A 25392-nucleotide genomic window follows, 5' to 3' on the forward strand; every position below is an offset into this window, starting at 1 on the left:
GGTTGGATTGGGGGTTTTTTGTTTCTGTTTTTAAAATAACTCCTTGTCTTATAGCTCTAGCAGCTGAACTCGATTTTCCTGAAATTGAGGGACATTTTCCGAACTTCCAGCTCTTTCAGCCTTTGGAACCAAGTCTTGACTCTGATGCTTCATCATCCTTTTCTCAATACAGAATTTCACAAGACAGTAGAGAATTTAGAAAGGTACTACAAAAAGCTCTGATGGAGTAAATATTTTGGCTTAAGATTTCTGTAAGATTTAAATGTATAATCTCTATACTGTCTTCTTTAGAAGAAACACAGTTTTGATATACTTAGAACTGGAAGGGTTTTTTGCTGTTTGTAGCAGAAATGGGATGCAAAAATCAAATAATGCCTTTAATTTTTTCTTTCACACTTCTGAAAAAATGAATCTTGACTCAAGATTATTTTTTTTTTCTGCCACTAGACTTCAAAACTTTCAGCAAAACATCAAGACATGCCTATGTTTCTGGAAGTGGGAAACTCCAGTGTAGATACACAAAGCAGCAGCTTGCCTTCTAGGCTTGAAACAAATGGGACAAACAACATCACATCAGACAAAGAGTCCGTTAAAGAAAATGTTACTCTGGGTATGTACAGTATAGTCAGATTAATGCTTTCAAAATCGACCTATTGCCAGTATGTAAATACCAACCTTTAAGGTGGGTTTGCTGTGTTGAAACTAAGAAGGAACTCTTCACTTCTCTATACTTTGAAATGTCTTAACTCTGCTGCTGCTCTCTCACACACTGTCTTCTCTACCACCTTTAATGGGTGGTAGAACACCTAAATTTTGTGATGTAACTGCTGAGGAAATAAAGAACAACTTTAATACAAGAGTAGACCTGCATATTCAAGTCACTGTAATAGATATTATGTTACTTATTACTTGTGCAGAAATTATGATGTTAGTGAAGAAATATCAACTCTGGCTGAAACTGTCAGTTTAAGTACTTTTCCAAATATTTGTTCATGCATATCCATCATTCTGTAAGTCTGAGGAAATTAAGTTCCAAAAATTGATTGAAATTTTTTGAGGTATGTGTTAGAATCTCTCTAATCTTACTCATTTGTCTTTTATTCACTGTGTCCTTCAAGAAACCATTGAATTTTCCTTTTCCATTGTTAAGTCATGACAGTAGTCATTATATACTGCATACTGTGATACTTGGTCTGATTATAGAATTGCTTTATCTATCTTACCTATCTACAAAATAAAGGAGGGGAAGAGAGAGGAAGGAACTTTAAGATTACAGTGTAGTAATTAATTTAGTAGATTAAAAGTTTTATGATTCTACAGGAGTATTAAATCAACTGCAGCTCATAGCAGGAAAAGTATTTTTTAAAGTTTTGAAGTTGAATTCAAATTAACTTGATATTTCATGTATTCTAAAGAAAAGGACCAATATAAAATTCCAAATGCAGCTAGTAGTAATCTGAATATTTCTGAAGCTCTTATTTACCTAGAATCATGTGTTTCAGCATTTTAAGGTGCTGCAACAGAAAGCTGAACAGTAACAGGAAACACAGCACAACATTTTAAGTAATAGATATATTTATAATGTAAATGTTCCTGATGAATTATCTTTGTTATTTGCATATATATACATGTAATTTTTGGAAACACACACTACTCATGTTTAAAGCTGCAAGCAGCTACTCTGTCTATATCATACTTCTCTTTCTCTTTAGCTGGCAGATGCTGGTACAAAAAAAAAAAATAGTAAAAGATGCCAGAAAAGGCTTACACTTTGAGACTACCAGTGGTCACAGCAAATAGGATTTTGGGAGCTCCCTTCTAACTTCAAAACACTGTATTTCTAAATTGCTTATGAGAACAATCTTTGTTCTTTAAATGTAACTGCAATATGTCTCTATCTCTTAAGTGTTTTTATAATCCCAAACCAATTATTGTTGTGCTTTAAAAGGAGGCAAAAAATAATATAAGCAACAGGCTAAGCAAGTAAAAAATATTTTGGGTTGTCAGTTCAAGGTAGGTTGGTATGCAAGTTCATCATCTGGAAAATTTTCTATTGATGGCTGGTGTTGCAGTATAATTCCTTCCTCACCATTAACAGCTATTTATCAGGAGACAATATTCTTTATACATGTAAAACTAGATATTTTGTAGGTGTCAAAGAACGCCAAAAAAAAAAGTTTAAAGAAAACCATTGAAGGCTTGTGGTATATTCCTGTGTGTATAAAAAGCCTATTGATAGCATGATGCTGGAGTCTGTGTAACCGATTTTGTCAAACTTAGGTCAGAGGCATATTTAAAAAAAAAAAAAAAAATAGCCCTGTTGCCTGTTCGACATATGCTGTACTGCTGCAATGCCTCCCCAGTAATTAAAATGTTACTTGATCTTTTTTTTTTCCCAGCCTTTTCTGGAAAAAAAAAGATGTGTAGATCCTAAAGGAAAGATAACGTAAGGTGCAGTATTATAACTTGTAGAAACAGTAATAATTGTTCCAGTTTGGATGTTTTCTTCTACTTCGAAGAGTTTCTGTCCAAGTAATTGTGTTTTGGATTGTTTTCTTCCTGTTTTAGAAACTTAGAGGCCTGAAAGGGATTCAAAGGACTTCTATTTACAGAATATAAGTTGTAAAGTCTATTAACTTTCAATGTAGTTATGTCAGCACCATCATGAAGTCTGTCCCTAAACGTATTGTAAGAAGCAACAGAAAGCATTGTTTCTTGAAACTGTTTTGTGTGCAGTGAGGGAGGCATTTTATGTAATGTTGATGGCATTACATTTGAATAAACTAAAGCAGACTTATTTTAAACAAAATGTTTCTTCTTATTTATGAGACTTCTTATTGTGCGTTACTGAAAAGTCTTATTACAGAGGGACTTTTTAAAGTTGAAATTGTGTTAGCTACTATTTTGACTCCTTGATAATTTTTAAAACAGGATCTGAACAATCTTTTTACCAACTGCAATTAGAATCTACTCTGAGCGATCACTGTCCGAATGCTGATCAGCTGGTGGACCTTAACACTGTGTTACAGAGATCTCTTGAACAAACCCCTGGAATTAAAAAATGGGGCAATGAGAGTTGTCTTTCATCTAGCAGAGAATATGAAGAACTGGCAAGAAACATGGAATGTATTAATCTCCAGTGTTCAATGGAAGATCTGCGAAATGAAAGTCTGAATTCACTAGAAGAGCAAAAATCATTTTATCAGCTAAATACAACACCCGTTACAGTGGATGAAACTTTCCCTCAACACTTATTAAAAGAGACTGTGTCTTCTGAAAAATTACCTGTGGAGGCACCTGATAAGTATGTGAAGCTTACTGAAAAATTAGTTCATGTACATGAAGCAAATAAACCTGTGGAGCTGGATTCTCAGTGCAATATGAAGATAAAGGAGACAGATCAAAGCTTTCCTGGAGTACAGAAATCTTCGAGGATTCCTAGGGAAGCCAACTTAGAAGACTCAGACATCCATTTACAGGCTGTTGTACAGCAGAATGTGTCTTTCCTAGAAAGACATGAAAAATATTCTAGTTCTGTGCCCAGAAGCTCCTGTCGTATTCCAGTCTGGGTGAGTAAAACAGATTTCCAAAAGCAATAATTTGTTCAGACTTATTTTGTTAGTTTGTTTTTTTTTGTTGTTGTTGTTGCACCAAGTTATTTTAGATCATTAATATCTGAAAGCTTGGCAAATGTTGGTTTTTACAATTCTAGTTTGACTTGTGTGCTTCCTAGACTTCTGCCTTACTACTTTTTTCATATTATAGCACTGAAATAATTAGCAGTAGCTAAAATAAGCTGGAGTTCCCATGACTGTTGGAGGAGCTATAGTGTGTCTATTGCATCTCCTCCTTTTAGCATCAGTTTGTTTAGCATATGCATCTGTACTGTGTGGCATGGTTACTTAACTGAACAGCCCCTAATCCCATTTAGAAGCATGGAGTTAAATAATTTAACCAAAGCATAAGCAAATTTAAGGAAATTACTTTGATGTAGCTTCAAAAAAAAAGTTTGCCCTAGAACTAAGTAATTTAAACTTGAGGTGAGTGGAGGAGAGGTGGTGGTGGTGTTTGGTTGCTTTGCATTATTTGTTTGGGCTTTCTTAACACTGGTATATAAAATACTTTGCATTGAACTTAGGTTCCAGGGTGTGCATACATCACAACTTCAGGCAAAATGCTCTTTCTGTATCTCATTTATTGCTTGGGGTCAGATTTTCTTTCTTCTACATGTTGAATGAGGCTCTTCAACAAGATAACAGCTGTTGCTATTGATGGAAATAGTTGGGGGGGGGGGTGTTAAATATTTTTTTTACACTGATGTCTTGTATCATTTATTTTCTAGGAGACAGAGTCTGGGTGTGGTATTATGGAAGAGCCTGAACTCACTCTGATAAGCTCAAATGACATCAGTGTTGCAGAATCAGATATTGAACATACTAACCAAGAGAAAAGTAAGGAGGGTAAAATCAATAATGCAGCATGTGTGGATCAGTCCAAATTTAATGTATTTTCTGAGGTGAGTATTACTGAATGTAGTTCTGATTTTAACTTTGTCTTAATCATAATGAGAGGCCCCACTGTAGCAGTTAATCCACTGTTGCAAAATGAGAGAATGTTAGGGTTAGCCGAGTTCAGTAATTCCTTCGACCATGTTGGTTTGATGCTATGCTTTCCAAACAGACCTAATGGATCTTAGATTTGGACTATTCCTTAAAATCACTATGATCTTGTCTTATCAGTGTAGATAGAGGTTGGGAAGACTTGCTGAGAAACAGAACTGTCTTGTTGGTGTTTGCGAGACTGAATTGTATCCCATTAGTGAAAGTCTTGAATGAGAGGAGTGGGTGGGACAGGACAAAACAAAAGCAACAAACTGAACAGGAAAAAAGGAAAATTCCTCACATAGTGGATGGAGCTATACCAGGCCCACATGGCAGTTTGAGGTTTATGGGGAAAATATGATCAGCTCATCATACTGGGATGCTTAATTTGCCTGTGATATGCATTTTGCTATTTGCTTGTACAAAGCAAAAGCCATAAACTGTAGAGGAGCTCGTTTGTAATAATGGAGTAGTTTGGGTGCTGAATCAGTAGTGCAGAACCAAGTAATGTATGTCTGTTAGTGAATAGATTAGATACTGTTTTGATTGCAGAGGGCACCTAGAGAAGATCCTAAAAATGGCTTAAGGATGTCTTTTTCTAAAGTAATTGTAATGTGAGTAAGGTGGAAGTTGGCAGCTGGAGGCTGTACGTCTGCAGTGGGTGTTACCTTCCTGCTGAGAATGGGGGAAGGAGACACGGGAGTAAGAGAATGATAGGGAGAACTAGAGAGATCAGGGGGAAAGAAAAACACATCTGCTGAGTTGAAATTATGCAGCCCCATATTAAGATGCAACAGAAATCTGGTGGGCAAAGGACATTTAATGGCTTTTTAAAAACTTTTAATATGTTTTTAAAAAGTAGGCTTTTAATACTTACTACCAAGATCCATTTCTGATGTTTTTCTTTCATCTGCTATGAAGGCAAAAGAGTGTGTCTTATTTGCATCGGGTCCATGCTAGTCGTACAGCACTACCACTTCACTCAAATTTCTGGTATATTTTAAGCATTTCCAATCACTGATTCCTTTTGAAACAGGAGAGAGAATTTTTACCACTAGTTCCAGATGCAGATTATTCAGTGTTCGTAAGGCCTGACAGTTCTTCCACAGCCCAGAGTCCCAAAGACAGTCACTTTCCATCACATCAGACTGCAGGTAATTGGGTGTAACTTCAATACACTGAAGTTGAGATACATGAAGTCTTTATTTATAGTATTAAAATCATTAATAAAGTACATCTCTCCTTTGGAAAGCAAAATTTCTTTTACTTAGGCAAATGCACCTTGCTGTTCAGGCTTGGTTTGTAGTACATTTGACCCAGGCTTAAGTTGTGTCTTATTGACAAGGAAGTATTGACTTGTCTCTTCCTATGCCAGGCTATTTTTAATTGAAGTTTATAATACCTACAATACACTGGGTGGGGTTTTCTGTAACTACTTAATTTTGAAAAATTTTCTGGTGTTTTGTGGCTGGTTTGTCATACAATTTTTATTTCCTGTTAGTCTCCAAACTTGGGCTTGGTAGCCAAAAAAAATTTTTTTTTTTTTCCTATTCTGATGATAGTGTGGAACACCAGTAAAATATTGAAATATTTTTTGTCCAAGATTAACAGCAGTAACATGAAAGACAGGAATTGACAGAAGTTAACCATTGCTATGGACTTCTCAGGTCTTTGATACGTTTTGAGGCATCAAGATGCTTTCGATGCAGTATTTATCACAGTGTTTGTCTTGGCAGACCTGCTTAGTTATTAGATTCCATTGGTCTGAATTCCTGCTTATTTTGCAAAATTACTCCTCATTCACAGTGTCACTCTCCTAGTGTGATTTGCAGAAGTAGTCAAGCCCAGCATTTCAGGAGAAATACATTGAAATGCATGACTTCCTAGGGGTGATACTGCTCATTGCTAAAAGTGAGAAATGTTCAGGCTCTTCATTTTCTGTCACAGTGATGCTGCTGGAGTTTGCGGCTGCACCTGGAAGTTTGCAAGAATCTTTTTTAAAAAGAAAGAACAACTTCATCCAGAAATCTCAGAAGAGGGTAGAAGAAATTAAAAATAGAGACAGAAAAAATGAAAAGCCAGAAGCCAGACAGTTCCAGAGAGGAAAGCCTGAGAAGTTAAGCAGGCAAAAGGCGTCTCTTACCTCTGGTAGGTTTATCTGGGGACAAGACTTAGCACTAGGTATTCTTTCAGTTGCTGTTTAGTATCTAAGAATAGATGTCACATTTGTTCCATCTTTGCTACTGCAGACTACAGTACTCTTTTGTTTGTTTTCTCAGGGATGCAGGGAGCTTTCTGCTGTCTGGCTCCCTCTTCAGTGTTGTAAATGCCCTTACAGGTCCTCTTCATATTTTTACAACCTGCCCACACTTTTCTAATCCTAAATTGTCCCTGCAAAGAATAGTTGTTTATCAAAGAACAACCATATTAAGCAAACTGATAGAACTCCCCATTAACAGACATTAGAGATGTAAGTTGGCTGTTGAGAAGCGTGGCTGGCTTAAAGTACAGGCAACAGCCTCATAAGTGAGACTGTGAAGTTTTACTTTTAACACATCATCTCCATTCTGCTAGCTTATTTCTTTTTTTTGTAATGTCATTTAAAAAAAATCTATGAAAACCTCTCATGCTTTTGAGTTAGCTGGATTAGAGATTGAAGTGTAAGATATGTTTGGCTTTTTTTTTAAGGAGAAAAAGATGCAGTTGTCAATCAGTTGAAGAAAGCAGGAGAAGTGAAAGTGTCTTCTCCAGAGAACAGGAAGTCTGGAGAAACTGAAATGCAGCAGCGTACTTTAAGGTATTGCATGAACACAAGTGGGAGAAGTTTGAATTTGAAAACCAGTAGTAGTTCATGTGTCTTGTCAAAGCTGCTGGACAGTTGGGGCAGTTTGTGATCTTCCAGTGGGACCCAGTACTGCCCACACGAAACAGCTGGGAGAGGCCAAGCGTGTTTGATCCAGGTACCTGTTGGGAAGTTCCCTTGCACAGCGGGCAGTGAGAAACGGGGCTGGCAGCCTGCTCATTTCCTCGTGCTAAGGCAGCAGCTGTGTCAGCTAATGTGTGAAACCAGATTAAATTTAAAGCCAAGTTCACAGTTGCATTTGGGCACTTACTGACAGTAACACGCAGCAAGTACAACTCCTGAATGGGGTGTTTGTTAGATGCAGCTGAAGAGGCATGTGAAGTGATTCTAGGTTACTGGAGAGCCGAGTCAAAATTTCCTTTCTGAAATTCTAGCAATGGAGACAGTGTAAACCCTTAAGCTTGTTAACTTATTCCAGCTTGGCCACTTTCAACACCACACAATTTTTCTCCTGCTGTTTTGACAGACTTTATAATCAACTTGCAGAAGTAAAAATCGGAAAGGAAGAAAAAACAAGGCAAGAAACTTACGCTAAAAACAGAGAGAAGGCTAAAGAGTTTCAGAAGGTAATAGTCTGCTACAATGTTGTCCTACCTGCTTAGTTCTCATGATTTCACTGAGCTTCTACTCAGGCTAATTGAGACGTAGTTCTGTGGTGAGTGCAACTGAAACAGACCATCAAACCAGTCTGGATTTTCAGTGCTGCTCTTGGTATACCCCACTTAAGAATTTCCTTGTTAACATTGTGACTGAGCTGAAATTTTCTCTAAAATGTGTGTCTACCTAAGGCTGAAATTTTCTGGTGACTTGAAGATGAGCAAAAAGGCTGTTAGGGACTCCAGCTGCTAGAAAGTCTACTTGGCAAAAGAGAGGCAGAAGTTTTTTATTAGTCCCAACTTGACTAAATCTCCTGTATAAGGCAGTTTTTAGAGAGTTTTTTTGGCTACTCCAGGTAGCTGAAGATTCTGCCTGGTTGAGCACACCTAACCTCAGGTTGCAAGAATCCTGCCTGGGTTTGCCTCCCATTGCTCTGGAACAAGAGGACATGTGCATGGTCCCTGTGCCTGTCCCCAGGCACCTGAAGGAAGGAAATACTCAGGGATTCCCAACTGGCTGGGACTGTTCCTGGGGGCTCCAGGCGCAAATCCTGCCTTCAGCACTGCCTGCCTCAGCTCTTGGGGTAAAGTGTTGCTCTTTTTATATTGTTTCAGAGATTCCATAATTAACAGAAAAGAGGTAAGCACACTTGCACTGGCTGTTAGTGATGCTCAGGTTCTACACAAATAGTACCCCAGTTGTGCCCACCTATCTGTGCTGGGTTTTAGTGCAGTCACTTAAGCTATACTTGCTGTACTCTTGTGGTTTTATTTGCAGAAAATGCTGGAGAAACTACGGGGCAAGAAGACTTGGGAAGCACACTGACTGGCACAAGACTTTAGTACTATGGTATTGGTACAATCCAAGGCACCCCTGAAACTTCCAAGTTAATTGTGGAGCCATTAGGCATCCTCAGCTTAAAGCTGTAGGAAAACTAATTGAACAAAATTAGTGCAGTTCCCTCCTGTTGTACTGAGATCATTACAGCAACAGATTGACTACAGCTTTAAACATGGTTTGACTCTGAGTAGATGGACACTAATATTTTATAGTGTGCATTAGGGTGTTCAGGGGAGATCACACTAACTTCTGTAATATACATGTATAAAGTATTTTCAAATAAATTTTTTAAGACTTGCACCCTGAGAATGCAAGATGTTACTTCCTTCTGTAAAGCTGAAATTTTTATCTGATTTAAGATTAGGAAATGTGAGTTCCTGCAGTCAAGCTGTACATCTTAAAGCACCTCAAGGCAGGAAGAGAATGAAAGCCTTAGACTGTTACTACTTCCAAAGGTAGTTTTTCAGTGCAAGTTTTCCAAGCTCCAGTGCAGTTAAGTAATTACATCATCAGGACAAAGTTAAAGCTCAACTTTTACTACAATGTTGAATTTGGTTATTAGCACCTGGAACAGCAGGACCATTTCATTAAACCAGGTCCTGTTTAAAATGCAGCAGAGAACAGTCCCAGAAAACCTACTTCTAATGAGCAGTTTATACTTTAGGCTTGTTTTCACTAAATTTTTTTCAGGCCAGAGTAGCTAAAGCACTGTTACATACACATCCCCATCACCCCCAAGTAAAGAGTGTAAGGCAAAACAAGCATGTCAGTTGATGGAGTTAAAGGAGGTAGAAGCTTGGTGCAACAGGCCCTAGGTGTAGTCTCTCCTCTCTTCACCTTCCTGGTTCTGCGAGGGCTGCTCCCCACACGTATTTGGATGCTTAGGGGGGCACCCGCCCAGAGCTGCTCACCCCCTCCTTGTTTGCTTACAGTATAGCACCAGGAAATAACCTCAGCTGCAGCTTTCAGGCATCAGTTTTATTTAAATGCTGTGACATGCTGTACAGAATAAATACCTCTCCAGAGCTTTAGTACAGTTGAGCTGAATGACAGGGGAGTGAGGGAAAAGAGCCGATGGAGCCTTTCCTAGTCAAATTACAACTTGCTATGTTCAGCCTAGTTCACTCTTCTGCAACACCAAGCAGGCAGCTTTGTTCCATCTCCCAGAAGGGCAAAACAGGCAAGTCCTACCTGAAAGGGTAAGGGCAAAGGGGCCCTGGGTTTCTGAATTAGTTTCTAAATACCATGCACTATTTCAATTTACAAAGCAGTAAGGAAAATTATAATTAATGTTCAATTCTAAATTACTGCACTAAACACTCTAGAGAAGGTTCTTTTTCTATCTGGAGGAGTTCTGCACTGTTCTTCACAGCAGACTTGCAGGAACATCACCACAACCTGAGAGAGGAAAAGCATCTATTAGCACTTGTACTCACAGGTCATTTGAACACTGTTGTCTTCCTCACACTTAGCATAACATGGCTGCCTCTGAAGCAATTTAATTTCAAGTATATAAAAGCAGTAACACAAGGAGCATGCACACAGTCCCCCCCTCACTCAAATGTTAAGGAGCAAAAGCACACTTTTCCAGTGCCAGCTCCCCCAGGGTCATCATCATCCCTCTCCTGGAACTACTCAGAGTGCCCACACCATTCCCACCCTGGACTTCTCCCTCACCTCCCTATTCCACGGTTACCTACTCTAAGACTTCCCTGCAGCTATAGGAACGTATCACTGCTGAGGGAAAGGGAATCATGTATCATTTAAGTTGGAAAAGATCATGGAGTTCAACTGTTAACCTGGCACTGCCCAGTTCACCACTGAACTGTAAAACGCCTCCAGGGCGGGTGACTCAGCCACTTCCCTGGGCAGCCTGTTCACCAGCTCCCTTGCCCTTTTCAAGCACACAAGCAGCAGGTAAGATACAGGACTGCTCCTGTCACAACTGTATCAACCTGTTCTGCACCTTCACAGCCTGCAGAAATCAACTGATTTTAGAATGAAACTAAGCAGCCTCTCCCCTACATCAGCATCTCAGAAAACCCACGGGCAGTAGATCAGATAAACATCCTTTTTCACTCCAAGAGACCTCACTCCGTAAGGTTTATCTCCTCATAAATAGACCATAGCACACACCAAGTGTCCACGGCATCCTGCAGAGGATTTCAGTATGTGGTCACCGCGTTAAGAGCTGCTGGTTTTTCAGCCACGCAAACCCTCTTTGAAGTGACCTTGAAATACTTTTTAGTACCAGCAATGTTGCTGAGTGCCCTTACCTTCAGACTCACTTTGGTGGCACGCAGGTGGTTTCTCAGCCCTCTGACATGCAGTGACCGGGTGGCAGGGTGGCAGACACTAGGGGCTAGAGTCACATTTGGTTAGTGCAAGTGAACAGTTAATATCAAAGTTAGATGTAAGTTGCATGGAGCAGTTTTGTGTCTCCTTTTTGATTGTGTGTGCACAACCACCACCATCAACGGTGGCTTCTGGAGTCCAAGTTACAAAGGTTCCAACTGGCACTTTTGTTCCTCTGCAGCTGAAGTGCTGGAACTGCCCAAGCACAGCCCCAGACCTACAGCTCGGCAGGACCCTGCTCCCATCCTAGCAGCAGAAGGCAGCGCTGTGTCCCTGACCTACATTAAAACTTTATTCCCAGCAGACTTGGTGCCACATCACGTGGCAATGCAAGAGTCTGATGGACTTGCTTTACGGTCATGTCCACAACTCGCTAGAAACAGCAACATCCTAGCAGCCTTGGTAATGACCAGGTACTCTTCTTTCACTGCTGTTACCACCAGCTTGAATAAATATTCAGGTTTCCTATCCTTTCCCGTAAGAGGCCCATCAATCCTGCCAATATGTAAGCCAAGTTGTGTGCCAATAAGCCTGAACAAGTATGGAGCAATTCCTCACAAGCAAGAGCAGTTTAATTCAGACACTAGTACTACAGATTACTGCACAACTGTGACATCCACTTAAAGTACACACACACACACACACACGGCTGACTCACAGAGAAGCAACCTGCTCACATTTGGAGCGAGCAGATTGCCTGAACAGTTCACTCAAGTGTCACTGTTATGGTTCTAGTCATGCCAAGTGTGTGAGCTGAAGCAGGAACCACCACAAAACGCAAGGAGTAAATTTATTCTCATTACCTTGTGACCTGGGGGATCTCTGCAGCAGCACCCAGGCAGAGGCACAGCGAAGCTTGGTCCTTGGTAGCTGGAAAGAGAAGACAAGTATGTCAAACCTGCTGCTTTCACCTGCATCAGGGATTTTTGCAGGTGTAATTTTCTGCTGTGCTCTGATCTTTCCCCACAGCAGGGCAAGACTATCAAGTGTGTTCAATAAGGTCTCTATCACAGGCCTGTGTTATCTAAACACAGATGTTCTACTGTCAAGCACATAGAACTAAAACAATTAGGATGATACACATGTTTTTTGACACTGCAGCTGCAACTGGAATTGCAACTGAGACAACTGAACGTGTTTAATCCTCACTACTCTTCTGTTATATTCCCACACCAGGTTAGCACACAAGCTTCTGAACAGCTGCATGAAAACTGAGCTGACAAGTAACTCAGCACTTACCTGTCAAACAGGCTCTTATCTTCCACAGTTGATCCTAGCAAAATCCACATTGGTCTGTATGCTAAAGCACCTGTTTAAAAAAAGAAAGAAAAATAAACTTGAATGGACTTGCTGAGTTCCAGAAGCCAGTAACTAGTTCTCACACTGGAACATGAAAATAGAAAGCAAGTGCACTCAAATCCTCAGAGGACAAAGACTGTATCAGCAAAAATACCAGGTTTAACAGACACAACAGAATGAAAACCAACGATGCCTAATGCTGAAGTCCTGTAGCACTGTTCTTTGAACATCCCATCAGCAAAATGCTGCTGGGTGCAGATACCATACAGTGCAAAGAGCTGCCGTCATTCTTCAGCTGCAACAGCTCATTTTAACATTCAGGGTTTTTACATGCACCAGCTGGTGTCTAGTCATAAGCTACACTGATCTATTCTTCAGTTCACAAAAGCTGCTGTGCAACTAGGAAGGAAAAGACTCCATGAATTTCACCTAATAGGAACAGCAGCTTCAGAATTCTTCTAAGTTTTTATATATTCCTACCATGAAGGATTTACACTTCCAGAATATTTTGCTTGTTTTACTTTAAACCCTACATTCTGTAGAGAAGCCAGGAATTTTAACTGTATAGTAGTAAACTGGCTGAGCTGCTCAGTAATTAACTCTTTAAGTTTGGGTCTTAAATATAACCCAAGTATTGCTGCTCAGTATGAAAGTATCAAGCATCTCTTGATCAGAACAGAAATGCAGCATTGTTTATCAAGTTACTCCAAAGTTTAGACACCATAGTGCTGTCTCTTCTTACCTACAGCTACCAAAACAAGAAATAATAATCACTCCTGATCAGAGGGGGAATAGACTGCTTCAACTCATCCAGAAAACTCAAACCACAAGAAGATGTTACAAATCAGGTACCCATACAAAAACCTGGCTGAACAGTAAGCTCAGCCCGTGTAATTCAACACAGTAGTTAATGCTTGAAGTCCCAAATGCACTATCTTTTGATTCTTCCCAAGCTTTTCCACTTGAATTGATTTTTTCGTTTTTACCAAAAACATAAATCAGTGCCTAAAGGAGAACAGAACGCATTATTACAGTTCCTAGGACGCTACGTCTACAGAGATTTGTCTTGCAGTTTTATCCCACAGAGCTAACAAGTAGTTCAATGGGTAAAGCAAAACCACAAGTTTATTCTGTGAGGCGTTTCCAACGACACGAACCTACAGAAGAGATCCTATCGGGATAGACCTCAACATTTCTGGTACTATAAATTAACACTAGATAAAAATTAAGACAACTGGAAAGGTATCTCGTACAGATCCTACTAAGTGTCTTTTTACTTGTTTCAAGACATTTGGGAGAAGGAGGAAGGTAAATGATACACCAACATTTGAGGAAGCTGAAGTAACTCCGTATTAGCAACAGTTCTAATGCTAAAATTTAATGTTACCTGAAAGGCAAACAAAGGGTATTAACTACAAAATTGTACTCCAAATCCTCCCTGTAACTTTCCTGCAAAGTGTTAACTTATTTGTAGAAGCAAAACTATCAGTTTAAGCAGTTAAGCTAATCACCTCCTGTTTGACTGAGGAATTTGTACGAGTGTTCTTTGGACAAAAAGTCAAATTCTTAACAGAGTAAATGCTAAAATATAGCAACACGGTGCTGAAACAAGTCTCTGAAACCCTCCACAAGTCAGTAAGCTTGATTTGATACAGACTTCCAGCCACTGAAAACCAGAACCCTTCAGTCATTAATATGCAGAACCTTAGATGTCATACTAACCATAAAAGGGGCTTCAGATTTCTGTGGAATGGCATCCTGCATTTCTTCTACGATTTTCTCTTAATTACCCCCTGAAAAAGCAAGGTAAGGTTACAAACTGTATGGATGTGCATACAAACCAGCAGAACCTAGAGCAGTATTTAGTACTTAAGGAGTTCTAACCCCACGGGCATTTCTGATAGCCTCTATTTGGAATCATATTTAAAGCTACTATAATATCTGAATGTTATCCTATTTAATTGGACAGCTCTTAACAACTTCCTGTTTATTTTTATAAGAAAGTCAGAGCCATGATCTTTGCTCACTGACACAAAACACTGCATGTTAAACACTCAGATGCCCAGAATCAAGTGACATGAAAAGGACACTTAGGCGATTTGTTCAGAAAGGCTATTCTCACTCACTCTCTTCAGAGCAGTTGAACATTTTGCCAATCATCACAACAGTTTTCTCAGAGCATTCTCAAGTTTGTGGGGGAGATAAGCTCTTATGTTTTCTAAAGCAACACTGCATCTTCTCAGTAAAAAAAAAAAAAAAACACAGCAATATAACCAGCTTCACCAAGTTAGACAGCTAACTTGCAACAGGCAAGAGTTAAAACAATCACACCAACTTACCAAGATGCTAATTCAGAGTTGACTGTCATGTGGACTTCCTAAAAAGTAGTAAATTGTTGCATCTGAGTAATAGTTCCAAGTTTCTTTAGTATTTTAGTAATTTATTAAGACTTCAGTACTTTCATACTCAATATGAAGCAGGCAGACTGTAATACTGTTATCCTGTCTGAATGCTAATGCCAAAACAAAGCATTTCTTTTAAAAAAATCAGAGCCATGGCCCAGTCTATCACACAATGATCAACAACATCTATCTACATTTTAAGGAACTGGAAGCTTATGGCACAGAGGGTACAATTAAGGGAGCTACCCAACAGTCAGCCAGTACTGTGATGTAAAGAAAGCACGTACAGAACACCATTTGAAGACAGCTTACAAATATGCTCTAATAAACCATCTACAAGAATGCTGCACTACATGTAACTTCTACCTGCTAATTCTACTTCCTTTAGTAGGCACGATGCAGAACACAAAAACATCAAAACAAGCCCATCTGGGGATTTTACAGTAGCTGCATTTTGACCTGTTTGCATAATTGTCCCACTAAGTAAATCTGTTACAGGTCTCATTGTCACCACTGCAATTAACTTTACAGTGAGGAAAGCACAACCTGTTGCTCTTCTAGCCACGTTTTTCAATTCAGACACACAGCAAGTTGTGTCTATTTGCTGAACAACGAGGCATAACAACTCTTCACAACGTCTGCAGAATAGCTTTCCCTCTTGAAGCCTAGCCAGTTAACTTTTAAAGAAACATGTCACTAGCTGCCATGTGGTACTTGGCTCTGTTTCAAAATAAAGTATTGCTTCTTTGGAGAAAGGCAGGCAAAAAGCTGAAGGCGTGAGCTTTTATATCCCCATCCAACAACCTTCACCCAGGGAAAAACAACTATTTCCTCAATACTTACTCTTAAGTAGAAGCTTTCCAGTGTGTTCCAGACATCACAGGAATGCCCTTTTAAGAAGAAATATTTCGGAACAAGGTCACTGATTTGACTATACTTTTATCCCACAACAGTTCCACAGTTCTTAAACGTTGTGTTGACAAGCTTCCCAATAAGAAACTTTCGAACTACTTGTTTCAACAGAAAAACCAAGTTTAACCAGCACATCTGCATGAAAACCAACGATGCCAGCTGTTGAAATACTGTAGCACTGCTTTTTGAACACCCCATCAGGAAGACACTGCTGGGTGCAGATACCATACAGTGCACTAGTTAAGTCTGATTACTTGCTGTGAAAATAGTATCTGTCTGAAGAAGTCTAATGCTCTTATGCTGAAGCTCAAAAGAAACACAAAGCTCACCTCTTTCACTAACGCATTTCACAGAAATCCACCGAAGTAATAGATCTGTACATCAGAAGGGCAAACAGCTGCAAGAATTCAAGCACGCCAAAGAAGTTACAAGTGCTCACCACTGCAGAGCTGCTGTGTTCATTTGCAGACTCTGCAAAGAAACCAGTAACAACTGAACTACACTTCTGCAAGTTGGAAACGTGAAACTCATGCCCTGGATTAACCATCTGAACAAACTGCTGTTTGAATACATGCAAATATTGTCCCTTCATATAAGTAACACAACTAATATGTTCATCAGCTGTGGGTTGCAAAAGAAGGGTTTTTTCTAAGCACTAGGTTCCAGGTTTTTGTCTACAGCAACAGACAAAAACTGAACACGTGCTGGAACAGACTGACTGCATCAACTTTAGTCTTATTTTTCACTGGTTTTGAAGCAGCATTTAACAATACACAAAATTCAAGTTATTGCTCAGTCTACTAAACATTAATATCTGTCTCCTTCCACTACTGCTATTTTTAGAGACAGGTGTAGTTTGGACTAAGGTAACTGCGGCAACGGAGGTTCAGTATCAGATATGCTGACATAAGAACAAGTTATGATGTATCAAACGAATGTTTTCTAGTCCAGTACCCTTACTGCAGCAGTGGCCAAAGCAGATGCCTGCATCCTATCACCCTTAAGTATGTCCCTGTGAAGTTTCATTACTTGCTCAGCTTTAGCTCAGGGCTTTCCACATTAAAGACGTTTCTCTATTCAGTAATCTTATATGGCATTTTCTTCCATGCTATTTCCTAGACTCTCTTGAAGCCACATGAACTTGCAAGGTTAAACCATCCAATACAGTTACACCCTGTGGTACGGTTACCAGCTTTAGCAATATATATGTGCAAGACTACCAGCTTCTTTCTGCTGTGGCCCCTGTTCTTGCATGGGACATGCATCAAGATGAAATTTTACCACAGGGAAGTGATCAGAAACTGCAGCTGTACAATACACCCAGGTACAGACAGTATGGGTGGGGCACCACCAGGAGATTAAGTGTACAGTAGTTCAACATCTTGAGGTGAGAAGGTCCCAGATAGTGTCCAAACCAACCAGACAAGATTAGGTTTCCCTGCAGCATTCAAAGCCAGGTAAAAACAAAGTATTTCTATATATAACTTCTAACAAAAACTGCATTTAATACACAAGTATTCAAGAACTTGGAACTTTTAGTTTTCATTCCAGCAGAGACTACAGGCTCGAAGTTTGGTCAGACTGATAAAAGATGTTGCAGTGAACTCAATACTCTGGAAGCTTCACAGAGAAGTTGCACAGCTATGAAACACTAATATATTCACACTTGAACTATGGAATACTGTTTTTCAAAGATGTTTTGTGAAGTAAAGCAAAAAAGCTACCTGAAGAAAACAGGAATTGCAAACCAAGTAACAGCTTACCTTGCACGTCAAGAAAACTGAGCAGTATTCAACTTCCAAAAACAACATAAACTAGAAGAAAAAAAGCACGCAAAGTGCTAAGAACTTTCAGATATGGTCAAATAACTGAAGATTCCTAAAGCCAAAAGCTAGGTTTCAGCAATCAATTTAGCAGTTCTAATCTTTATTTTCATCTGTGTTTTTCCAGTTCTAATCAGAATTGAAATTTAGTTCATTTCTGAGTCACTCAGCAGTTGAACAGAAAAATTCATCATGTGAACTGCAGAATGAGCAGGACTCCAGATACCACCTTGCTCTGCCTTACCAAGCAAGAAGCCCACTCCTAGATCCAGGAAGAGTAATTGAAACCTGGAGTGGTTTAAACCCGGCCAGCAGCCCAACACCACACAGCCGCTCGCTCACGCTCCCCCCACCCAGGGGATGGGGGAGGGAAGTGGAGGGGTAAAAGCACAGAGACTCATAGGTCAACATAAAAACAATTTAATAATTGTAATAAAATAAGCCAGTAACAATAGAAAGTACAATGCAATTGTTCACCACCCTCCAACTGATATCCAAGCCCATTCCCAGCTAACAATCCCAAAATACCAAGATCCTGCAATTGCAATCCCAGAAGCAAGGCAGAATCCCCCCTCCCTTATATACAGAGCATGACATTGCATGATATGGAATATTTCACTGGCCAATTTGGGTCTGGTGCTCTGGCCGTGCATCCCTCCCTGCTTCTTGTGCACCTGCACACGGGCAAGACATGGGGAGTTGCGAGAGTCCTTGAAATTTCAGCAGCAGCCGAAAACATCAGTGTGGTATCACCATTCTTCTCATACCAAACCCCATGCTGAATCCAAAACACAGCACTATTCTAGCTACTAAGAAGGAAAATTAACTCTATCCCAGCCAAAACCAGGACAAAGACAGAGTATTTCTCAGGTAGATCCGAGTTACATTTAGCCATCAATTTTGGACCAGTATTAAATATAATCTTCAACTACTGAAGACTAATTTTTGCAGTCTTAGCACCTAGAGCTACCAAGCTGCAATTGGGAAACCCCAAACTTCCTTTACGAAGATCTGGGTCCTTAATCCAAATATACAAGGAATGAAACTTGACCTCATTATACTGAGGACCTACTGTAAATTAAGACTGTCAGCTACATTTTGAAGGAAATTAAATCAATACATACAGAATTTTTCTGACATCATTCCTGTTGGCACAGACTATGTTTACTTGCTGAACAGGTGGTTAAGTTTCTTGCTGACAGCAATTTGGTTATTATTTAAATGAGGCATATCACCCTTTGATTTCTAAATCTTATCAATTCACAAGTAGACTTTTTAAAATATTTTTTATTTCTACTGCTACCAAGACAGCCTTGTCATCTAGGCATTAGTATTCAGACCATTTCTAAACATTCACTAGTCATGTTTCCAAATGTCAAAACACCTTTGAGAAAGGTATTTGCAACTGGGGCAGTGCTCCTTAAGTACTATCATTATAAAGAGCTTTCATCTTCTGCTTAGTCATGTTTACATCAGAACCCATTCTGGACAGGAGGGCAAGAGGGGAAAAAAAAAAAAAAAATTCTTTTCATCCAAGATTCACTATGTTGCTACAGTTATTTTTAAGATAATTTGTAACTTCAGATTATTGAATTAGATTCAGGAGCAGAGAGATAGCTTTCTGAAAACTTATTCCACATGGAATAGACAACCTCAATCATACAAATTGATTTTATCATCATTTAAATGCATTAACCATATTTTGCAAGACTTTTGTTTGACTAACCACTTTTGCATTTTTACTGTTGGCATTTGATTTACATTAAGCATCAATTTTGTCTTCAACCCTTACTTAGCTCTCAAAGTATTTCAAAGCATAACTTGCATTTCCTTAAGACTCGGAAAAAATAACCTCTCCAGTACCACTCACAGAAGTCAGCTATGAAAGACAGGCATCCAAATTGCCCTTTGTAACTTGAACATATGTATGTATGGATGCACATGCACAGACTTTACTGTGCAGCTGCTATGTTGCAGTATTTGGAATTTGTTTTCCTATTTTTAACCACACAAATTCTATGATCCATTGGTTAACAAAAGTTGCAGAAGCTAGTGTTTCAGCAAGATTACCAGCCACTGAATCAAGGACATTATACACTTGATACAGAACAGCACAGAAGACACTTAAAAGCTTAGCAGAGACATGAAACTTGTTCTGTAACAGTCTCAGACACAAGCTCCATACACTCACCTTAAACCAAATCTGATGAGGTTGCTTGGTTGATAGTTCAACACTGACTTCAGACCAATGCTTCAAAACAAGTGAAGGTGTCTGAGTGATCACTGCCAACTCATTTCTTAGTTTTCTTTTCACCGAGGTGATTCTTACAGAAGCCCAGAGTTCATAGCAGCACATTCCCTCCCTCTATTTCCATCACTTCAGTTGATTTTGTACGGTTTTTTTTGGCTTTGATTTTTTTCTTACTGCGAATTTTGCTGCTTAGAATGAAAGAGCTGTTCTCCTAAGAAAATGGAAGACAAGAGTATTCACAAGTCTAGTTTTGAAATATTTCCAAGGTAAGATTTTGGTAGTAACTTTGGAAACTTTATGAACTCTTCAGAGAACTCTAGAATTCTTATACATTCCAGCGTTATTTAGAAGAGGAAAGTATATGCTCTCAACACAACTTTTTTTTGCATTACAGATCAGGACTCAGGTATCATACTGTTAACTCTGGATCTAAACTCAGAAATAAAGTACTGAAAACATTATCTACTAATTCTTTAACCTCATAAGAGAAAGAAGGTTAGAGAGTTTCTGAAGTTAAGGAGAATTTACTTACCACTATTCTGGCATCAAAGTCGTCTTGATTTTCAGAATTCAAGTTGTCATCATCACTGAAATATAAAAATTCAAATTCCTCTGTACTTTTATAGTAACCTAAAATATGTAAACTATTTTCCTACCACAACCCCTGGTTTCTCTTTATATGGAAGTGCTGTGGCTTGTAGGTGTAAGATACTACTACTAGATAAGGTTCTCAAATGATAGTTTCTACCAGAATTACATCCTAACTAGCAACACCAGCAGGACAGAAGCAGTGCTTCACTGCAGAACAAAGATTCAGTAGCAGACATCAATAACAGTATTGATGTTTTCGATTACACCAGTAAACAGGCTAGAAAGTCAGCAAGTTAGAAAACAAAAATACAATCAAGAAAGAGGACAGGCCTCAGCTAAGGAGTACACATCTTTTATCCTGATACGGTAACAGAGAAGTATTATCTCCACACTGACATGAAACACTTATCAAATTCAATTCCACTAATGTCCACAGATTTCTCTCAAGCTAAAGGACTCCCTAGAAAAAGATGAGACCATTTTAGTAGTATAGTTTTGACAAGCAGCACAGAGGACTGGTTAAAAAACCCAGAAAGTCTTCTAGTACCCCTCTTGTATGAAGAGCCGAGTGTCTGGGTGAGCTGACTTGCATTTATTCTACAGAACTTTTCTTCTGCTCTTTTGTCAGAGAGCAAATTATTGTTACTCATTTCACAGGTTCACCGCAATACTTCAACTTACATAAAATAGCAGTTTAAGTGATTACTAATGTGAACAGTAGCTGAAAGACACCTTTCTACCTTTACACTGTCTTTTAGGCTTTATAGTTTTAAGGTGCTGAGTATATTACATTACATGTTCTTGATGATTTGATCCCTTTATGGCACCTAAGTTAACTGTTTGACCATAAACAGAAAGACCCAAGATGATACTTCAGCTTAATAAAGTAAAAAGGAAATTAAAAAATGTCCTTTAGTCTTTGACATGAAACACTCCGCTTAGAAACTTACAGTACAAATCACCAATTGAAAGAACAGTCTTCAGATTAAGATTAAAAATATCTCATTCTACAAGAACTTCCAAGTCACATTTACAAGCACAGAATCCCAGGTGGCTGAGTATTTTGTTCCCAAAATAAACTGCTTCCATAAGCAGATATTCACATTTAGATTACAACTGTTGGTACAGGTTAAAAGAACAGGATAGGCACTGAACTAGATATACGTACAACTCTGTCACAAAAATCACATGCTACTACAACCAACCATACTACCTCCTGAATGCTCCAACTGGCAGAGCAGCAGATTGTACTGGTCTGGCTGGTAGGGAGTTAAGCTTTCTTCATAGCAGCCTGTATGGTGCTGGTTTGGACTTGCAACTAAAGCAGTGCTGATGCTCTCCCCACACCAACAGGCTGGGGGTGACCAAGAGCTGGCGGGGGGGAATGGGTGTGATGCATCTACCTGTATACAAACTTGTATTTTAGTTAATAACAAAAAAGCAAGTTTTATACCACCTAAAAAAGATTAACTTACTTCATCTCCTGAATAGGGGAAATGGGACCTTCATCATCTAAGTACTTGTGTTTCCGTGCCATCAGAGGTTCTCTTTCTAAGTCTTCACTAGCCTGAAGGGCTGTTAAAGATTGTTTAAGCTGTTCTTCAAATTTAAGCATTTTAATGTACTTGAAAAATCCCCTTATAGCTGCATTCTAAAGAAGAAAATACATCAAGTGAGATCTTAAAAAACACCACTATAAAGCATCTGTATTACGTAGTATTACATTGACACCCATATTTTAGCTGTGCTTGTCTTAAAGATATTAAAGAGGACACTGTTGTCTGTTTAACAGGAAAACTGTTTCATTGTTTTGTTGTAGCACATCAGATGGAAGCACAACATAGCCGATTTAAACTATTTTTACACTAAGTAAAAAAATAATACATTATCCCCCACAGAACTGAGGACTCACCTCATAGTCAAGAACCATAGCTAAAGGAAGATGTTTCCTCCCATAATATTTTTCTACAAAAGGAAATTGAAGACCTCTGTCTTGAAGTATTCTCTTTCGCTCTTGAGGGGAGATCCTCAATGGTGGCCTCCCCTTACGCTTCTGTGTGCTCTCACCCTCTCTCTCCTTTTTCTTCTTCTTCTTCCCTGAGCCACTCCGGAATTTTCGGTGTGCAGCAGCCTTAAACTTCTTTCCCCTGAAGTGATAGGCAAGAATGGCTTTCAAATTGAGTTTTGACTTCTTCTTGGAAGTTTCCAATGATCTCCCTGGCCTTTGAGAGGACAGAGAAGAATTTGAAGAACTTTCATTGTCAGACATTCCTGCAACAGATTCAGCTTGCTGTCTTGAAGACCAAGATCTCCTTTTTTGCTTTGAACGTGCAGTGGAGCACTGAGGATGGCATTCACTGCTACTAGCAGCAAAGATATCACTGAAGAAAAAGAGAAGGTATGCAACTTTAAAAGAATGTATGTTTTATGGTATGTGACAGGTTCTTCACATGAAAAATTCTAAACTGGCGATAAAAAAAACTCACGTTTCTGAATCACTGCTGTCCAGTAAAACCTCAGCTGAAGCAGCTGATGATTTATGTATACTGTTAAGCTCATCTGAAGATTCCTCACGAGCAGCACTCTTTTGCCTTGAACGTGAACGCTCCATTCGTCTATTTGTTTCACATGCGTGTACCTCATTTGGTTCTTTCTGCTGACTGCATATTAGCTCTTGAGCATCAGGATAATCGGAGTCAGAAGCCTGGGATTCATCTGCATCAGTCATGTTTCAATTTGCCCTAAAAATCAGTAAGAATTCAAAAAAAATCAAGAAAATTCTGTATTCATCAGGTAACAAGCCTTCCACCATTCCACTTATTAGGATAAGCTTGTAAGAACAATCTTGAGCAAACTTCAGCATAGATTTTCCTGTGAACCACGAGCAAATGTATTAACCTTCAGAGTAAGTTATGTTGAAGCCACTTATCTCAAGATATTCATACCATAATTTAGGTCAGAAGGGATTTTTACAGCTCTTTTGGTCCAATTCCCACTCAAAGCAAGGCTATCTTCAGTTTCATCAGTGTTCAGAAACCTGTAGAAGAGTTCTGAATGCTTTAATCCTATTCCTACTAGGAATAAGTTTTCCCTCAAATAAACACATATGTGTAGCCAACTGCTTCTTATAAGGATACTGCAGTTTTAAATCATATGCAAATACTCACTTCACTGTGGTTCACCTTTTTAAACTAATCTAAGACAGCATCCCCATCAGAAGCAATGTCATCTTCCCTCTGTTCTTTTGCTAGCTACATGATACCTAAAGCCAACTCCTCCAAATATCTATCGACCCTTTGTTCACTGGTTATCAATTGACATGTAGAATAGCCCCACAAACAAAAGCTTAATTTTCAGCTGAATTTGCAAGACAACCCAATCCACCCCTTCAGCTGCTCAAGTCTACTCAAATGGGACTGAAGCACAGCAGAGGAACCAGTCCTTCCTATGTAATAGCCTCGAGTTGGTTTACCTGCTTGTTAAATCATTTACTAGCCCTATAGATCTGTATCTTTTAAATTTTATTGTTTTTTACAGTTTCACGAACCTATCATCACACCCATGATTTCAAATGTAGTTACACACAATTTAGCACTTGCAGACATTATAGCAAAACTCACCTAATGTTCTCAGAAAATCTGCTATTGTCTGCATAATGGTTTGATGTTTCAGAGTACTGATTACTGCAGGTTCAGGAAGAAGGCTTCCCAAACACATGGAAAGACAAAGGCATGCAACAGCAAACTGAGAAGTCTGAAAATACACTAGATGTATATAGATTACCAGTAAAGAATAAGACTAGCAGGCCGGAACAAACGGCTATAGAACATGAACAGCTATGACTGCTCATGATATTAAGTCCTATTTCTTCTCTAATCCATACAGATACAGTGACCTCGAAGTTTTTCTCAGGACAAAGAGGATAAAAGTAACAGAAATCTGCTGCAGCCATACCTCAATGATTGATTTTTGAATAGTCTACATTTAGATGACTTTTGCATCATCTAACTGTTGCAGGCAGGACCTACCCCATTGCATCTTCCAGAATGAAAACATTTCCTTCCAATGCAGCATTAAATGCAGACTTAAAAGTACACTAGACCTTAAACTCGCCCTAATGCACTTGAAATAGCAGCCCAGCGGCCCAATGCCCTCCGCTGCGAGGAAATGTGGGTTGCCCTGGACGAACTGCGGGCAGTGCTACCATCAGCTCACACAACACCCCACCACAGAACAGTCCAACATCAAAGCAGGAACATATGCAGTAACAGCACCCCAACTACACAGGCTGAGGCTAGTACTTGGTAGCTCAAAAATCATTCACCGCCTCTATTGCAGCTCTGTTCTTAACAGCCAGAACGCCACACAGATCCCTTTAGAAAGAAATAACCAACATGTAACTGGCTCATTATTTCACGCAAGCTTCCTTCCTCCCAGAAGAGCCATCGATTATTTCGCTAACATCTACCTCAGGTTGAATGGACGCACCCACCCGCCCCCACTTCGCCGAGCTCGGCTGCCAGCAACGCGCTGGGACCGGCGCCACGGCGGACATTTTGTACGTGGGCACCCACCACGTTACCAGAGAGCGGGGGCGCCCCACCGGCACCGCTGCCGAGCGGGCCCCCTCACCAAGGACAACCTCCGCCGGGGCAGGCCAGGCGGGCACGGCTCGATACCGCCGCCACTCATTGTCACTCATTTCCCCTCCCCCAGGTCCCCCAGGTCCCCCCGCTCCCACCGCCGCGGATGCCGGCGGATACTGAACGCGCCCTCCCCACCCCTCCCCACCTCAGCCACGGCCGCCGTAAAAGGCTCAAAATGGCCGCCCGAGAGCTTAAATAGAGCCGGGGGCTCT

General features: G+C 39.7%; 2 protein-coding genes and 8 non-coding genes across 24 annotated transcripts in view; 1 reads left to right on the forward strand and 9 right to left on the reverse strand.

Annotated features, from left to right (window-relative positions):
• CEP295 (centrosomal protein 295) overlaps nucleotides 1–9201 on the forward strand; it is a 58780-nt gene extending 49579 nt beyond the window's left edge. For all 6 annotated transcript variants that reach the window (XM_042792433.1, XM_042792432.1, XM_042792431.1 and 3 more), the window contains 9 exons: nucleotides 55–203; nucleotides 448–610; nucleotides 2932–3569; nucleotides 4343–4516; nucleotides 5638–5755; nucleotides 6549–6749; nucleotides 7290–7398; nucleotides 7931–8030; nucleotides 8839–9201. In XM_042792433.1, coding sequence (XP_042648367.1) covers nucleotides 55–203; nucleotides 448–610; nucleotides 2932–3569; nucleotides 4343–4516; nucleotides 5638–5755; nucleotides 6549–6749; nucleotides 7290–7398; nucleotides 7931–8030; nucleotides 8839–8886 — 1700 coding nt within the window. In that variant the 3' untranslated portion in view covers nucleotides 8887–9201. The remainder of the gene's footprint in view (nucleotides 1–54; nucleotides 204–447; nucleotides 611–2931; nucleotides 3570–4342; nucleotides 4517–5637; nucleotides 5756–6548; nucleotides 6750–7289; nucleotides 7399–7930; nucleotides 8031–8838) is intronic.
• Nucleotides 9202–9864: 663 nt separating this feature from the next.
• On the reverse strand, nucleotides 9865–25363 carry TAF1D (TATA-box binding protein associated factor, RNA polymerase I subunit D). Of its 10 annotated transcripts, none has more exons than XR_006165403.1 (15): nucleotides 25326–25363; nucleotides 23021–23275; nucleotides 22447–22940; nucleotides 22010–22185; nucleotides 20476–20530; nucleotides 19884–20154; nucleotides 17633–17683; nucleotides 16199–16340; nucleotides 15801–15847; nucleotides 14895–14932; nucleotides 14278–14348; nucleotides 12496–12565; nucleotides 12060–12126; nucleotides 11178–11263; nucleotides 9865–10299 (listed from the first exon to the last, which is right to left on the reverse strand). XR_006165403.1 is itself a non-coding variant. In XM_042793433.1 (6 exons), exons 2-6 carry the CDS (start codon nucleotides 23260–23262, stop codon nucleotides 20035–20037), a joined length of 1062 nt encoding a protein of 353 aa, XP_042649367.1. In that variant the 5' UTR covers nucleotides 23263–23275; nucleotides 23480–24137; the 3' UTR covers nucleotides 18097–20034. The 10 variants fall into 10 exon arrangements, 1 of the variants encoding a protein (XP_042649367.1); XR_006165398.1 differs by having other exon boundaries at nucleotides 22447–22915; nucleotides 25326–25359; XR_006165402.1 differs by lacking the exon at nucleotides 25326–25363 and adding an exon at nucleotides 24155–25225.
• LOC116961151 lies at nucleotides 11005–11134 on the reverse strand. Its single transcript, XR_004406835.1, has one exon. It is a non-coding gene; the product is annotated as a small nucleolar RNA SNORA25 (small nucleolar RNA).
• Nucleotides 12690–12828, reverse strand: LOC116961149. The gene has a single exon (XR_004406833.1). It is a non-coding gene; the product is annotated as a small nucleolar RNA SNORA8 (small nucleolar RNA).
• Nucleotides 13615–13746, reverse strand: LOC116961153. Its single transcript, XR_004406837.1, has one exon. It is a non-coding gene; the product is annotated as a small nucleolar RNA SNORA18 (small nucleolar RNA).
• Nucleotides 14653–14723, reverse strand: LOC116961148. The gene has a single exon (XR_004406832.1). It is a non-coding gene; the product is annotated as a small nucleolar RNA Z40 (small nucleolar RNA).
• On the reverse strand, nucleotides 15445–15576 carry LOC116961152. Its single transcript, XR_004406836.2, has one exon. It is a non-coding gene; the product is annotated as a small nucleolar RNA SNORA1 (small nucleolar RNA).
• LOC116961150 lies at nucleotides 15967–16105 on the reverse strand. The gene has a single exon (XR_004406834.1). It is a non-coding gene; the product is annotated as a small nucleolar RNA SNORA8 (small nucleolar RNA).
• Nucleotides 16449–16575, reverse strand: LOC116961156. Its single transcript, XR_004406840.1, has one exon. It is a non-coding gene; the product is annotated as a small nucleolar RNA SNORA40 (small nucleolar RNA).
• LOC116961158 lies at nucleotides 17821–17892 on the reverse strand. The gene has a single exon (XR_004406842.1). It is a non-coding gene; the product is annotated as a small nucleolar RNA SNORD5 (small nucleolar RNA).
• Nucleotides 25364–25392: the final 29 nt, after the last annotated feature.

Source organism: Tyto alba, unplaced genomic scaffold (assembly GCF_018691265.1).
Source record: "Tyto alba isolate M040663 unplaced genomic scaffold, T.alba_DEE_v4.0 Super-Scaffold_2, whole genome shotgun sequence".
Lineage (NCBI taxonomy): Eukaryota > Metazoa > Chordata > Aves > Strigiformes > Tytonidae > Tyto > Tyto alba.

What these genes read in the sequence shown, in the direction of transcription:
- TAF1D (XM_042793433.1), bottom strand. Translation starts at nt 23,262, where the DNA reads ATGACTGATGCAGATGAATCCCAGGCTTCTGACTCCGATTATCCTGAT. An exon ending in CTATGGTTCTTGACTATGAG is followed by an intron (nt 22,186 to 22,446) that starts GTGAGTCCTCAG and finishes TTTCTTCTTTAG; the next exon opens with AATGCAGCTATAAGGGGATT. An exon ending in ACTTTGATGCCAGAATAGTG is followed by an intron (nt 20,155 to 20,475) that starts GTAAGTAAATTC and finishes CCATTTTCTTAG; the next exon opens with GAGAACAGCTCTTTCATTCT.